Genomic DNA, 15,927 nt, shown 5'->3' with positions numbered 1-15,927 from the left:
TTATTTGTATTTCCAAAGAGATGGTTCGATAACCTAAAATGTTTGGCGAATCTTCGCCTTTCACAAATCCGAAATTATGGCAAAACTAAATAATCCGTTCCCAAATCGAAATAAACACAGCAACAATTTTAGACCTCACATTGTAGGTGCACCAGAATTTGTCAAGCATCTTGTTAAATTAAAAACTGCAAATGATTTATTATCAAGATTTTTCAAGAATTTTCTTCATTTTTCTAGATTCTTCTAGAAATTTCGACTTACAACAAACTCACCACTTTCGACCTCTGAGTCACCCTGTAGCCCATCGCTCAACTCACCATTCATCGCGATGAACTCATCTGCTCACACTCGCTCGCTCTTTCTGGGCAGTTCGAGAACTCTCCGGCCTGTTCGAGAGAGAAACGCTCTCAAGTATATAAACGGCGGCGAGAGCGTGCAGTGTCATCAGTTTGAATACAACAAAGCGCCAAAGCCAATCCAACTGCCAAAGCGAATCACAAAAGCGTATCCTTGCGACTTTCGTCAAAAGAAAAGTCGAACTCTATCGAACCAAGTGAAAGTGAAATTCATCGTACTGTGTGTTCCTTGTTGAGCAATTAGAGCAAAAATGTCGATCGTACCGATTTTCTTCCGCAACTGGTGGGACGACGAATGGGACCGTCCGCTGTGGAACTCCCGTCTGCTGGACCAACACTTCGGTGGCGGTGTGACCGCGGATGACCTTCTGAACGCTATGGCTTCGGTGGGCGATCGTCGACTGCAGCCGCGCCATCATCATCACCATCTGAACCACCGATACAGCCGTCCATGGCACAGCTCCTGTTTGGCCACGAAAAAGGACAGCGGATCGACGGTGAACGTTACGGGAGACAAGTTTCAGATTAACCTCGATGTGCAGCAGTTCTCGCCGGAGGAGATCTCGGTGAAGTACGTGGACAAATCGATCGTGGTGGAGGGCAAGCACGAGGAGAAGCAGGACGAGCATGGCTACATCTCGCGCCACTTTGTGCGTCGGTACGTGCTTCCCGATGGCCACAATGAGAGCGATATTGTGTCGTCGCTGTCGTCGGATGGCATTCTGACGATTACGTGTCCGCGCAAGGAGCTGGAACAGAAGAAACCGGAGCGCGCCATTCCAATCACCCACACTGGCCAGCCGGCGAAGAAGCTGGCGGCCGCTGGGGACGCTGAGCCGGCCAAGAAGAATGGAGAGAAGATGGAATCATAAGTCTGCATTTATCAAAGAAAGCATTACCTGTACTATGCATAATTACTCGTTAAGAATAATAAATTAAGTTATACATCCAAAACAATTTGACGTGAATTAATGTTTGCTAAGTAGAGGATCCGAAAATATATAAAATAAATAAAAATGTTGAAATATTAGGTTTGAAAAAAAAATGTAAATACTACTTTAACTTCATTGATATTTACCTCTTTTTGTTCTTTGGTAGAATAAAATTTCTCGACCATTAAAGCATCCTTTTCTTAGAATTAGGAGAAAGTAGGTAAAGATGGACACTTCTCATAAATGCATGAAAAATGCAATTTTCGAATAGTTCAACATTACAGCATCTAAACTGAAAGTAAAACAACACATTACAGGTATCAAAAAGTTCAATCTAGAATGGAAAAAATGACTTCACCTATTAACATGTTCCTTAAAAATGCTGGGGTTCCCGGACTTTCCGTGGTTTAATTTCCTAAAGGGAAGTTCTAGACTGTTCTTTGTTCTGTAAGCTGGAGAAGCTGTCTGCTGTTAGTGCCCGATATTTAAAAAAATGTCTTAGATTCTGCATTCAACGATATGTTGCAAGCTTACAATTCCTAAATTCACGGCTGAATGAACCGTCGTTGTCATTGGCTAAGAATTGGTTTATGTATGTACCAGGACGTGGAAAGCAATGCGATATGTTAATATATCATAAACCTTTTCAATATCCAACGTTTTCTACAAGTGTCCATCTTATCCTTCATGCTGTCTCATCATTCCTATGTCAAGTGTTCGTCTTACCTGATTGTAAAATTTTACGAAAAAACATGTTTTTCAGTCAGGAAAAAAAACATAAAAGTGGATAAAAAATTAAAAGTATCAACACATTTTCTGATAAAACACGAATTTAAGATAAAGTATGTACATTTCCATGATCGTTGTATTTCTATATCCCCAAATTTTACCATTTTCATTAACGTGTCCGTCTTTATCTGTCTTCCCCTATGTAGTGCCAAATAAGTTTTTTGCGTTTGACTGAGCATACGTTTTGGGCCGTCTTGAATTAAATTTCTTTCAAATAAATAAATATTTTTTTTTTCATTCAATTTCTTAGGTCTTTTAACACATGTATAATAGTCGAGACTAAAATGAAATACAATAGAACACGTCTTACACTACAAAGCAGCCGTCGAACTGCTCGAGAAAGTGCAGGTTAAATTTACTCGCACCGCTTGCTTAGGTCAATGACCAGTATTGTGAGTCAGCACTTACCCAACGAAATGCATTTGGTGTACGATGTAGAGGGGGGTTAAACGCTTCTTCTTACGACTCGACTCACAGTTACACGTGAATCTGTTGTAATCGATTCCGACCCGCAGGTACAGCGGGTGCGTTAGATTTAAGTCGGAACCGAATTTGTCCATTGGATGTAACGAATTTGTTAAACTCTAGGATCTCTAGGTGCATGAAAGCATAAGCGACACCGTTTGTCCATTGGTGTTACGAATTCGGGTCAAGCCTTGAACTTACTTTTAACGACGAACGACTGTGGGTCGCTTACGGATGGCTCCAACCATATAGGTGCGGAGTCGCCCTGCACATCACTAGCTCGATATACTTCAGTGATCGTTTATAATGCATCAATAAAAAAGGCATTGTAAAAGCCATACATCGTCATTTATTCACTTCTAATTAATATAGGTGAAGAATATAGCAAACCAAGTTTATGTTTTATGATAAGTTGTAGAAAAGAAACTGTATTTTTATATAAATATGATAATATATCATAATCTCTAAAGAAATTTTGTTCTTCTCGAACCTGTGAGGGGAGAGCGTAGAACCATTATCATCATCATCATCATTATCTAAAGTTATAAGTGAAAAAAAGAGCAAGTGGTGACATCGGGACAGTACTCCAAATAATTAATCAAGGCATACACACTAAAAGGAAAAAAGTGTTCTAAGGAAACACGAACATTTCCAGCATTTTACGATTTATTTTATGTTTTCTAAGTTTGAGAATCATTGATTAAAAATTTAAAAAACATAGTTTCTTTAAAATGCTTGTTTAAACAACCCTGTTTTTACACTTTTGCTAAAGTATTATGAACATGATGAAAAAAATATATTTCCTATTATTGCTTGATATGTAATTGCTTGAAATCTCAAGAAGTTTTTCTTTATAACGAAATAAGAATAAAAAAAAACAGATTATCATTAAATGTAGTTTATACCGTCAACTGACAAGCCGCAGTTCGTTCCAGCTTATAGCGGATTTCGGATGCTTTGAATAATCCTACAGTAAAAATGCTCAAACATATTTAAGAAACGAACATAATACTTTATTAATCACACGACGAATAACTTAACGCTTAACGATGAAATAAAATAAAATGGCAATGTTGAGATCAGCTTATGATTCCATCTTCTCTCCATTCTTCTTGGCCGGCTCAGCGTCCCCAGCGGCCGCCAGCTTCTTCGCCGGTTGGCCAGTGTGGGTGATTGGAATGGCACGCTCCGGTTTCTTCTGTTCCAGCTCCTTGCGCGGACACGTAATCGTCAGAATGCCATCCGACGACAGCGACGACACAATATCGCTCTCATTGTGGCCATCGGGAAGCACGTACCGACGCACAAAGTGGCGCGAGATGTAGCCATGCTCGTCCTGCTTCTCCTCGTGCTTGCCCTCCACCACGATCGATTTGTCCACGTACTTCACCGAGATCTCCTCCGGCGAGAACTGCTGCACATCGAGGTTAATCTGGAACTTGTCTCCCGTAACGTTCACCGTCGATCCGCTGTCCTTTTTCGTGGCCAAACACGAGCTGTGCCATGGACGGCTGTATCGGTGGTTCAGATGGTGATGATGATGGCGCGGCTGCAGTCGACGATCGCCCACCGAAGCCATAGCGTTCAGAAGGTCATCCGCGGTCACACCGCCACCGAAGTGTTGGTCCAGCAGGCGGGAGTTCCACAGCGGACGGTCCCATTCGTCGTCCCACCAGTTGCGGAAGAAAATCGGTACGATCGACATTTTTGCTCGAATCGCTCAACAAGAAACACGCAGCAGTACGATGAATTCCACTTTCACTTGGTTCGACAGAGTTCGACTTTTCTTTTGACGAGAGTCGCAAGGATACGCTTTTGTGATTCGCTTTGGCAGTTAGATTAGCTTTGGCGCTTTGTTGTATTCAAACTGATGACACTGCACGCTCTCGCCGCCGATTATATACTTGAGAGCGTTTCTCTCTCGAACAGGCCGGAGAGTTCTCGAACTGCCCAGAAAGAGCGAGCGAGTGTGAGCAGATGAGTTCATCGCGATGAATGGTGAGTTGAGCGATGGGCTACAGGGTGACTCAGAGGTCGAAAGTGGTGAGTTTGTTGTAAATCGAAATTGCTAGAAATTGCTGGTAAATTGTAGAATGTTCTTTTTTTCTCTGAAGCTACTGTGTTGATGAAAACTAATTAATGAAAAGATTCTAAAATCATGCCTTTGCTTCTACTGTTACTATCACTAATGTCATCGGTTTTTCTCAAAAATAACCTATTTTACGCATTGACACATGGTACTTTTTTGAATAAAGTTTTATTTTTGTCTCATTTGTCTTAACACAAGGTTCGCATCTACCTGTATGATAAATGAAATCTAGCAGCTTCATACTTTTGCCATGCTTCGCCCATCGCTGCATTCTGTTGCTCGTTTTTCTTTGCCAATTCCCACGCTCTTTTTTTTTGGTGCAGTCCTGTTTGATTTGATTAGTTACAAGCTCTCCGATTTTTGTTTCTTTATTATCGCTGAACTAAAGGACTTTCCTGGGTGTTTTTGGTTTTGTTTGTCTTGGTGTTCCATTTACCTATGTAAGCTTTTAATTCCAGGTTTGGTAGAACAATAAACAATAAACAGGTTCAATAACGTTACGATTTTGAAAAACCTAAATAATTTTCAATCAAATTTTTGTCGATACCTTACTGCATTTTTCTACGATGGTTAATGTAACTTTTATCTATGTCATTTGTTTTCTGTTTAGTGTGTAATGAGTTTGTTTTATCTTGGGTTTTATGTGTTTACGATTCTTTAAATGTACTTTCCCAACTTAAGAACAATTGTACAACCCACCCTTCGTTTGTGTATTTTCGTTTTCTCATTTGTGTCTTTTCGCGTTTTATAAATGTTATTTCATTCGCTTCATCTGGTTTTCTTCTAGTTAACTATATTTTTCCATTTTGCTACTGAGTGTGGTTAGTGGGTCACATTTCTTTTAGTTTAGTTCCGTTACGTTAAATAGGTTGTGAGTTCTATTTGGTTTTACGCTCTATTTGTTTGATTATAGGTTTTCCTTTTTTCTCTCATCTATTGTGGTTGTTTAGCTTCATAAAACTTGATTTTATAATATCATGGTTAGCTTCGTTACTGTGTATGGAGGATTGTGTTTTCTTTTATTTTGTTAAATATTCCTTCACTATACTGCATATCCCACCATCACTGCCGCTGCATTTATATTTATACTTTTTTGTTTATTTTTCAACCATCGTTTTGTGCTCGCAACTGGTCTCAATGCTCATGCTCAATACCAACCGCAAATAGACTAATCATCACTTCCGCTTAACCGTAACCTGGATTGCCCTTATCGCCCATGTTCAGATCACATCACTGTTATTGCGTTTCAAATCCCCAGCTAGATCCATGCATTGTAACATTCCTGAAATGTATTGACCGTCAATTTGTTTGGATGTGTCACGGCACAATTAAAATGGAAGGGATAGTGGGTCATAACTTGCATGATCCTGAAATTGTGAGTGGAACTGAAACAGGAAAGTCGGGCAATCATAGCCAAGTGTAAGTAGGCCTGAGGCAGAAGAGAAACAACAGCCTTACTAACGGCTGTACAGCCTTGCTAGCGTTGTAACCATGCCAACGGCTGTACAGATCTTTATACGCTATTTCACGCCTAAAGATATGCAAACCGCATGGCATGTAGCGTTATTTAACGAAACTAGCTTATTAGGTTCATCTAACAAGACTACCACTCGGCAGGTTTGCATTTCAGGATTTTCAAATAATTCAATCCTATTGGGAGTATTGCATAGAATAGCTTCCAGCATTGCTTTAATGCTTAAGAACAATCCGCTATCAAATCACTATTAATCAACACGCACTATATGATTCCAACAGTTTTCTTTTTGTAAACGCTCAACAGTACATAGGTGATAGAAAATATAAATGGGAAACGCATGCGGTATACATGCGTGGTAGCCGAACCGAGCAATAGAGTCAATTTCTGTCCAGGTCTTTCACACGAACAATAACAATTCCATCATTTCCAACACATCAACGTCCTTTAACAGGGTGGTAGAAGGGGGTAGCTATCTTATCTTGATTGAAAAGTTCCCCCTCATTCCTCGCACCTCCTCCCTCCTTCATCCTCTCCCAGCAATCGTTCTCGAAACCCATCGTTTAACATGGCTTGCAACCTTTTCGTGTTAGGAGTTTGTGTTTCTGTGCGTTTGTTAATATTTTGTTGTTGTTGGTTCATTCTATCATCTTTGGTCACTATTCCTTTGGTTTGCAATCCTGTCGAAAACAATTATACTATAGCTTTTAATATTCTTACCATTTCCCATTCAGCTACTCTTACATTTTCTACTTTCAGTTTCATCCGTACAATAACCCAAATCCGTTTGTGAATTTGTTTTGGGTTAATCATTTTCTTTTCAAATTATTTTCCCTTATGCTAACCAACGTTTATCAACTTTCCTTTTCCTTACTCATTCGTATATCTGCTGCGCCATTATTTTCTTTTATGGTTTATTTTTGGTATGAAATTGGTGTTTATGTGTATTCTACGCTTATACAAAATACCACGAAAGTAGTACACAGTAGCGTTCTAAACAAAAGAAAGAAAAAGAAACAGACTTTTCCTTTAAACTTTCCTTTACCATTTTCATACAGATCACAAATCGCTTCCTTTCATTGCATCAATCATGTCTTTCGTTCGGTATGGCTTTTTGCATTACTCCTTCTGCACACTAATTATCGTATAATTGACTATTTCATCTATATCATGACAATATACAAAACTGGCAATAACTAAAAACGATACACCTACATACGTGAGAGTTTACAGCCATCTATTTAAAAAGTATTCCATCTCAGCATGTTTGGGATTCTTTCGGGGCTTTTCCGTTTTTCTTTTCTTTTAATATTTCTCCGATTACGTTTACGCAGTACGATGAACACAATGCAAGAAAAACCGTCTGATGTTGCGTTTCAAAAAGACAAGTAAGCAGCAACTCAAATTGATTGAAGATTTGATGTGCAAAGCAATGCTTATCCTCATGTCGTGCACATTGCATACCTCGCAGGCTGCTTTTGATTGAAGTTCATAGTGCAGCCGATTGGAGTGGCAAAGTTAGGCAAACTGCTTAACAAACTAGTGTTGTGGTAGTGTTGTCCATCTTTGTTATGTTTATAGCAGTTATCTAGATCCAATACCCGCTGATTTAGAAAAATAAAAACAAACATACAAATATAAAAATATTCGAAAAAAACATACAAATTTCTATCTTATAACTATGCTCCATTCTCCATCATTCAACTTTTAATTTCTTTCCCTCTTTTTTCGTGTAAAGTAAAGATAGTGTGTGTCTTTCAGTATGTCCCTGTACTCGATGATATTAATCTAACCTAGTGCAAGTGTTTGATTACGTGTTTTTTTTTTTGCTTAATGTTACCCACCACAATCGTACTTGCCTATTTGCTGAACATACACATTATCTTCCGTTTTGAAATATCGTTCCGAAGTATGGCTAATAGCAAGTTATTTTTTGTCAATTTTGCACCATCCTGCTTTAATTCATTGTTTGAGGAGAGCGCTATACTTTAATATCTTTAAAACACTTTACTACGTTCATCTATCTAAAGTAAAAAGTTCATCGCGCTCCCTAAGGGCTCGGCCTGCCATCCTGAAACTGTCTTAATGCGAAGGAATCAGCTAAAGAAAGCAGTATCGTTTAAGTATCGAAACTAATTCAGTCTCAATTTTCGCATGTGTTCCGCATTGTTGTGTCAGAGTTTTTGTATGAGAGAGGGGTTTAAGAGGGAAAGAGCAAACAGGGAATCAGTTGGTAGGACAGAGAAAGACGGTAATAAGTAATGGAGAAAGATGATTTTTGCCTTTGTTCCTATCTTCTTCCTTTTGTGCTACGTTTGATTTTACTTTCATTTTTGTTTTGTTATTTTAATTTGATTTCCGTTTCTAAACACACACACTGTATATGCCACTGATAGACACCACTTATCTCTAATCGTAGATTTGTATGGTTGATTGGTTTTGATCTGTTGTTCAATTTGTTCACACTGGTCCATTCATAAAACACACAAATTTAATAACAGAAAATAAACCTTAAAGAAAAGAAATGCACTTTGCAATATAAAACTTCACACCATCATTTGGCCTGTACTCAATGCAGGGAATGAGTGTTCCCTTTCCTTCGAAACGATTTGGCGGCAGTGATAAAGAATGATTTGTATTGGCTGCATTTTAAACATTTTATAATCCGTTTTTTTTTCGCTTCTGCAGACTCTTCTTATGTACTGAGTAATCAAGTTCAACAGTTTACTTCGTGTAACATTAACCCGTTGCATCGTTGCAGCGCTATTCTAACCCTGTTGATTGATTTTTAAATCGTTCTCAGGTGTGTTTTGCTTTTGTGTTGCTGCCCGTAAGTTTTGCTGCTTAATCCCTTTTGTCGTTTCGTATCTTGCGTTTCACTTACGACATACTTAACTTAAGCTATATTTTGACTGCCGAGTACCGAGTAATTAAAAAAGTAGTTTTGTTAAATGTTCACACACCATTTCACGTTCTTACACATCCTAACACCTTGTTTTGTTTTATGTTGGGTAAAAATGATTTCGTTCCTTTGTCATTCGCAGAGTTCAACGAATGAACTGTACGTTACTGCCATTCGTGTCGTAAAATTGTAATTTGTGTCTCTTGTTTCAAGTCCCCTACTATCCTTTATCCCCTTCGAACGGATGTTCCGTTTCGTCATCGGCTGCTTACGTTCAGTGGCTAGCTGAAATACTTCAAACCCGCCACCAGCAGGAACTTCTCGATGAACAGCTCCGAATCGAGCACGGCTATGTGAGCCGCCCGACCGATCAGCGCATTGGCCGTGTGTGGTAGCGCATGGTGCACATCGAACCGGGCGAGCGTTAGATCCTGTCTGGCCAGCATCGGTGCAATGATGTTGTGCACCATTTCACTGCAAAGTACCGAACGCACGTAGGTTAAGTTTAGTCGGATGGGTTCCGTTCAAGCGAACGTGCTTTTCTTACCGATAGACGATCCCAAGGTTCGACTGATCACGGACGGCCGCCTTGCATAGCTCTAGACGGGCCGAATGCGGTGGCACGTACCGATCCTGGGACGATCCGCAGAGCAGCACGTTCTTGAAGTGGTGCAGCGTGCTTCGCTGGCTCAACCGATAGAGGAAGCTTTGGCGTGGATCGGCTGCATCGCGCAAGCACAGCTGCAGCAGCGAGCCGGACTTTTTCCACTTTTGCATAAACCACATACCTGCGAATAGGGAAAACATAAAATATAAATTTGGCCCATGAACTGCGAATAGTTACGCTACAATACAATGTACTACTCAATATGCACGAGTTGTTTTACAGCGGCACACAAATTTCCCACTAGATGTCGCTAGTGAAATGGATACGTGATCTAGCTGCAGATTAGTGGTGGGAGCTCGGAATCGAACCTACCCGATTCCGATTCCATGTTCGGAATCAATTCCGGAGCCGATTCCGAAGCCGATTCCGGAGTTAGTTCCGGAGCCGATTCCGGAGTTAGTTGTGGAGCCGATTCCGGAGTTGAATTCGGAGCCAATTCCGGAGTTGGTTCCGGAGCCGATTTTGGAGTTGAATCCGGAGCCGATTACGGAGACGACTCCGGAATCAATTCCGGATTCGGCTCCGGAATCGATTCCAGGATCGAAATCGGCTCTGGAATCAGAATCGTCTCCGAAATCAGAATCGACCTGGGAATCGCAATTTGCTCCGATAACGGAATCAGGCTTGACTCCAGAAATGGAGTTAGCCCCGGAATGAGAATTAGTTTTTGAATTGAAATAAGAAGCGTGGGAAGCGAAATAAGTCCGGGAATCTCCATGTGAATAGATCATTTACAAGTAAATTTTGATTCTTTGCCGCTAGCAACACGTAACATTATTGGACCCAAACGCCTACTCCTATGAAGATGCCGAAACCGACTCCGTTTCGAAGCAAATTCTGATTTCGGAGTCAATTACCATGTCGGAGCCGATTTTGATTCCGGAGCCGATTCCGGAACCGATTCCGATTCCGGAGCTGATTTTGATTCCGGAGCTGCTTCTGTATCCGGAGCTGCTTCTGTATCCGGAGCCGATTCCGATTCCGATTCCGAAGCAAATTCCGATTCCGATTCCGAAGCAAATTTCGATTCCGAAGCCGATTCCGGAGTCGATTACGGAACCAATTCCGGAGCCGATTCCGGAACCAATTCCGAAGCTGATTCCGGAACCAATTCCGGAGCTGATTCAGGAACCAATTCCGGAGCCGATTCCGGAATCGATTCCGGAAACTGATTTCGGACCTACTCCGGAATCCGGAATCGATTCCAGAAAACTTCGGAGCTAGCCGAAATCGATTCCGACGAAATCTTCATTTTTCCCATCACTGCTGCAGATGTTGTTGTTAGTATGGTTTAGAGAGGCTTTCGCTCCTGCGGAGTTCTTTCGCCTCAAGTCACTGCTGCAGATACATAAAACGAACGTCTCCCACCACTCACCCATATTGACCAGCCCGCTCGAGTTGTACAGCGTGCCGAGATGTGGCCCGGACAGTGACAGGAACGTGTGCAGCCGGGACAGCAGCGGCCGCATCTGGGGGCGTGCCAGCGCCGACCGCACTATGATAGTGCCAAGCGAGTGGGCCACGAACGAGATGCGGCTCGGGTTGAGCTGATATGTTTCGATGTGGTACAGGACCTCCGCCACCAGCCGATCGGTCATCGTGTCGAAGTCGGAGAACGTATCGCCCTGGTTCCGTTCCGACATCAGAAACTCCAGATGCGTACCGGGCAGCCCGAGCTCCAGGTAGGTGCGCACCAGCCTCAAATCAGCCGAGTTACCGTCCAGCCCGTGCACACAGATCACCAGATGCAGCCCTGCCGGCGAGAAGGCGCGAAACTCGTCCGCGATGTGAAAGTACGGCATCTCCGATGCCATCTTCTGGAAATCGGAATAGATCGAGCCGGAGTAGTTGATCTGCTTCCGGAACTCTTCGCGGCACTTTTCGAACTCGAGCAGCTGCATCGGCGGATCGACCCGCTTGCGGTCCGGGCTCTCCTCGTCCAGGTCGTCGTCGGGCTCGGGTACCTTGCGCCGTACCGACCCGACGGTCCCGACGGTCGGCTCAACGGTCGGTTGCGGTTGTGTTGGCGGTGTTTCGCGTACCGACGCTTTCCGCTCGACCGTGGACGCCATCGTCGCCTGTCCGTACTGTGCCTTGCCGTTGTGTAGGATCGGTGCTTGGTGGGCCTGCTGCATCTGCGTTGCCACGGCCACGGTGCACAGGTTGGAGGCGTTCGCGTTGTTCAGCGTTTCGGCACACTTTGCAATGGCGGCCAGTTCGTTCGAGCTTTGCGATTTCATGACGGGACGGGGCGTCTTTACCACCTCGTAGATGTGGTAGAGTGGGTTATCGATCGCCTGTACCTCGCACTTGGGCTTTGGTGTGGGCTGCGTCGAGCCCGGTCCCATGTAGGCCTGATTGTTCAGTGGTTTGCTGTAATGATGCTGCTGCTGTTGCTGCTGCTGCTGCTGCTGCTGCATTAGAGCCTGGGGAGTGGCATAGTGTTGCTGGGGCTGAGGTGCCGTAATGATCTGCGGCTGAAATATGACGGACAGCGGAGTCATCGGTACCGGCGGATGGCTTTTCGGCAGCGTGGCGTAATACTGGATCTGTTGGCGCTGTTGTGTCTGTTGTTGCGGGATCGGTGGCACAGGCTGCTGCTTTTGCTCCTCTTTCGCAATCTTCTGACGCTCGGGCTGGGAAGGAATGTTGGAGGGAGGAGGCAGCACGGGTGCAGCTTGCTTTTTCGCTCCATCCTTAGCGCGCTTGCTCGAACCGTCGTCCACGAACGAGGGAGGATCGCGGAACTCATCCGGCGGCGGCGGTACGTCCCGGAACTGTTGTGGCGGCAGCAGTCGCAAATCATCGAACACGTAGTCCGAGATGTGGGCAAGATCGAAGTCGGATTTGGATTTTTCCTTCTTGTTCGTGCGCCGCGGTGGCTTTATGTCGGCCGTGCTGATACCTTCCCGGGCCGTCGTTTCCGCCGGCTCGGGAGCACGCTTTCCACTGACCATCCCGTACGGACCGCTTGCCGCGCTGGTTAGCGCACGGGCTCGCGTATCGTTCCACTCCTTCTCGAGGTTGTTCCAGTTTTCCGTCTGCACCGAAGCGCCGCGGATCATATCGCCCGGCGCGTAGCTCGACTTGGACTTCATCGAGCTCTGATTGCTGCGCGCGAAGAACTCGGTCGTCGAGGACGGTGTGCTGTTCTTGCGATTCGCGACCAAGCGAGGCTGCTCGTTCAACAGCTTCAGCAAGCGCTTGCGCAGCTGCTCCCCGTTCACCACGCGCTGATCGTTGCGCAACGTGTCCGGGCTGGAGGGTCCCGTGCTGCGACGGCTCGAAACCCACCCGGACTGCTCACTGAGCGAAGAGGTGGACTCGCTGCTTGAGTGGCGCCTTCTAAGCAGGAAGGTAGCGCCCCCTACCGGACCGGGCGGTGAATCGCTAGCGAAAGCGGCCGGCGGAGGTGCAAGATTCGGAAGACTCTCGCTAAACCCGCCCGCTCCGGTCACAACGCCGGCGACACCCGGCACCGCATCGCCCACCGGTTCGAGCTCCAGATTTTCCAACTGAAACGGGACGCTGGCGGACGAAAGCAGCCGGCGCTGCTTGTTGCGTGTGCGCGGGGTAATTTCCGGACTCGTAGCCGAGCTGCTCGAATCTCGTCCCACATTCGTCCCCGCACTGCCGCTGCCAGGGCCACCAATCTTGTGCGTGCTACCGTTGGAAGTGCTCCGTCGCTGCTGCTGCCCGTGCACGAGCTGCTTAAAGTCGGCCACACGAATGCGGGAAAACTCCACCGAACGGTGCGGCAGGGTGGCACTGTTCACCGTACCGCCGGCCCCACCCGATTGGGCACCGTTCTGGGTGCTTTGGCGCAGCTGCTGGGACGAGTTGCTGCGTGGGATCGTGTTCGAGGCCGACTTGGTGGGTAGCGAGGTGGAGCTGGACTGTTGCTGCTTTTTGCTACGTACCGGCGGGAAGGAACTCCGGGGCGCTCCCATGCCGGCGCCCTTGGGCAGCGAGTTGTAGTAGCTGCCCGCCGGCGTGGAACCGATCGGACCACCCCCATGGCCCTGGTCACGGTGGTTGTTGTGGTGGGGCGCGTTGTGCATCCCCTGCTGCGACTGCTTCAGCTCGTGCCGATAGTCACCGGTGGTGGTGGGTTTGGCGTACCCGTTCAGCAGCGCCGACATGCCGAGTGCGTCTTGCTGCAGATCGTAGGTAGGGTTGTGGGTGGCGGTACCACCGGCATGGATCATCTTGCGCGGATCGCCCGGGTTCTTGTACTTCTCGCGAAACTCGTTGATGTTCTTCAGCAGATCTTCCGCCTGGACCGGGTTCTTGGGTTTCGACTTGGGAAGTGTCTGAAGTAGCGCTATGCCGCCAGCCAGCTGTTGCTGGGTTTGCTGTCCGGGATGTTGGTACATCATCGGTTGCCGTTGCTGCGGCTGATGATGAAGTGGAGGTCCTACCTGTTGCTGCTGCTGTTGAAGATGTTGCTGTGGTGGTTGTTGTTGGTGTTGTTGCGTCCCGTAACCATTGTAGTTGGTCACCGTTGCCGTACCGTGTAGATGTTGCCGCGGTAGCGATGCCGAGTTAGCGTTCGGTTGTATTTCTAGCTGATCGAGCGATTTGCTGTGACGCGTCGGAAGGGTACCACCGGCCAGACCACTCGACGGGCCGCGCTCGGTGTAGATGCCCTTGAACTGCTGATCCCACGGGCACACCTCCGCCAGCGGGACAGGATCGAGCAGCGTCGAGACGGAGTGGCGCGACAGTGCCTTGGGACAGAGCCCGTTCTGGGAGGCAGCAGCGGCCGGTGTGATGGTAAGGCTCGCCTGCAGAATATCGCCCCCGAGCGCATACCGGGGCGTCATGATGCCCATGTAGCTGCCACAAATCTTGGGCACTGGCTCGACGTAGCAGGTCGCGATGCCACAGGAGCATTCTTTGCTGGTGTTGGTCACGATCGGGGCGATCTTGTTCGGGTGGTGATGCTGCTTGGCGGGTTTCACCAGCGTTCCGGTACTGCTGGCGGATGCCAGCGCACCGGTCCCGTTGAGGTGAGGCTCACTGCCCGATCTGCGCTTGCCGTACTCGTTCGCGTCGGTGTAACGATCCTCAAAGATGAGCGGCAACGAGTTGGCGTCCCCGTCGAGCGGTGTACAGTGCACGGGCAGCGGCGGCAAGGAGGACAGATAGCGCGACCGTCGAGCCATCTCGCAGATCGAGACGTAGTTCTGGTAGTTCGAATCGTAACATCCACTGGCCAAATGTCTGGGGTTATCGATCACGAAGAACCCTTCGGCAAAGCGTCGCACACGCAGCGTATGGTGCTTCTTTGCCAGCAGTCCATGTACGGCCGGCTGCGTGGCAGCCGATAGTACCCGCCGCCAGTACAGTATACACTCGGCGCAAAGCTGCGCAATGTCCGAGTTGGCCCGTGCGGCCAGATCATCCTCAGTGTCTAGGAGCTGCAAGTAAAACAATCGGAAAATTGGACGGTTACGGATCTCTAAAATATGGTTTTTGTGATCCTGCGGGACCTTTGCCTACCTTTGCCGAATCGGACAGCTTCCTCAGTCTTTGCTCGGTGTCGAGATTGGACAGGGGCGTCGAGCCGGTCAGCGCTGTCCACTGGTGGGGCAGTACGGTGCAGAACTCCTGCAGCGACAGGCGGAGCGATTCCAGCGCCCCCAGCAGCAAGGCACAGATTTCTTTGTGAACGTTCCGAGCGTGCAGTAGCCGGCCGGCCGACCCACCGCCACATTTGGCACCGCTGCCGACCTGCGGCCCGAAGAAGATGGCCTCCAGCGGGCCGGGCGAGTTGCCGCCGCGGCAGTTTAGCTTCGAGCTGCTCATCCACGGTTTCGTCGTTTTGGGTGCACTGGAAGGTGAAGCAAACGACAAAAATGGGGCTTAAAGGGGAATGCGTTACAGCGTACAACACACAAGGAAGGGTATACAGTGAACATTTTGGGAGAAGAAAACGGGGTGGACAGGGTGGTAGTAAAAGCAAACGAAATCGGTGACAAAGGGGAAATCGGAAGACGCGAAGAAGAGATTCAAAAGAGTGGGTAAGTGAGATAGCGAAAACAAACGAACAGAAGCAGTAGATAGTAACGAGTGGACGAATCGATCGAGCTAAAGACAAACAGATAGCAGCGAAGTTAAGGAATACTAAGAAGCACTGGTGCTATTAGACCATCTTCACAATTCGTTGAAATTACATTTTTGGACATCGCGTGCTAGACTTTTGACGGAACGAAGATAAGTTGCAAAACGGGCAGGGATCCCGTTTCGT

General features: G+C 46.5%; 2 protein-coding genes and 1 pseudogene across 2 annotated transcripts; 1 reads left to right on the top strand and 2 right to left on the bottom strand.

Moving 5' to 3' along the window:
• The first annotated feature begins 414 nt into the window (after positions 1-414).
• On the top strand, positions 415-1,313 carry LOC1276232 (protein lethal(2)essential for life). The gene has a single exon (XM_315550.5). It carries the CDS (start codon positions 608-610, stop codon positions 1,226-1,228), a length of 621 nt encoding a protein of 206 aa, XP_315550.5. The 5' UTR covers positions 415-607; the 3' UTR covers positions 1,229-1,313.
• A 2,220-nt stretch (positions 1,314-3,533) lies between these two features.
• On the bottom strand, positions 3,534-4,508 carry LOC1276231 (protein lethal(2)essential for life). Its single transcript, XM_315549.5, has one exon. It carries the CDS (start codon positions 4,245-4,247, stop codon positions 3,627-3,629), a length of 621 nt encoding a protein of 206 aa, XP_315549.5. The 5' UTR covers positions 4,248-4,508; the 3' UTR covers positions 3,534-3,626.
• Positions 4,509-4,780: 272 nt separating this feature from the next.
• LOC1276229 (uncharacterized) lies at positions 4,781-15,485 on the bottom strand (annotated as a pseudogene).
• Positions 15,486-15,927: the final 442 nt, after the last annotated feature.

The sequence above is a fragment of the Anopheles gambiae genome, chromosome 2 (genome assembly GCF_943734735.2).
Source record: "Anopheles gambiae chromosome 2, idAnoGambNW_F1_1, whole genome shotgun sequence".
Lineage (NCBI taxonomy): Eukaryota > Metazoa > Arthropoda > Insecta > Diptera > Culicidae > Anopheles > Anopheles gambiae.
This window is presented reverse-complemented; position numbering and strand designations above follow the sequence as displayed.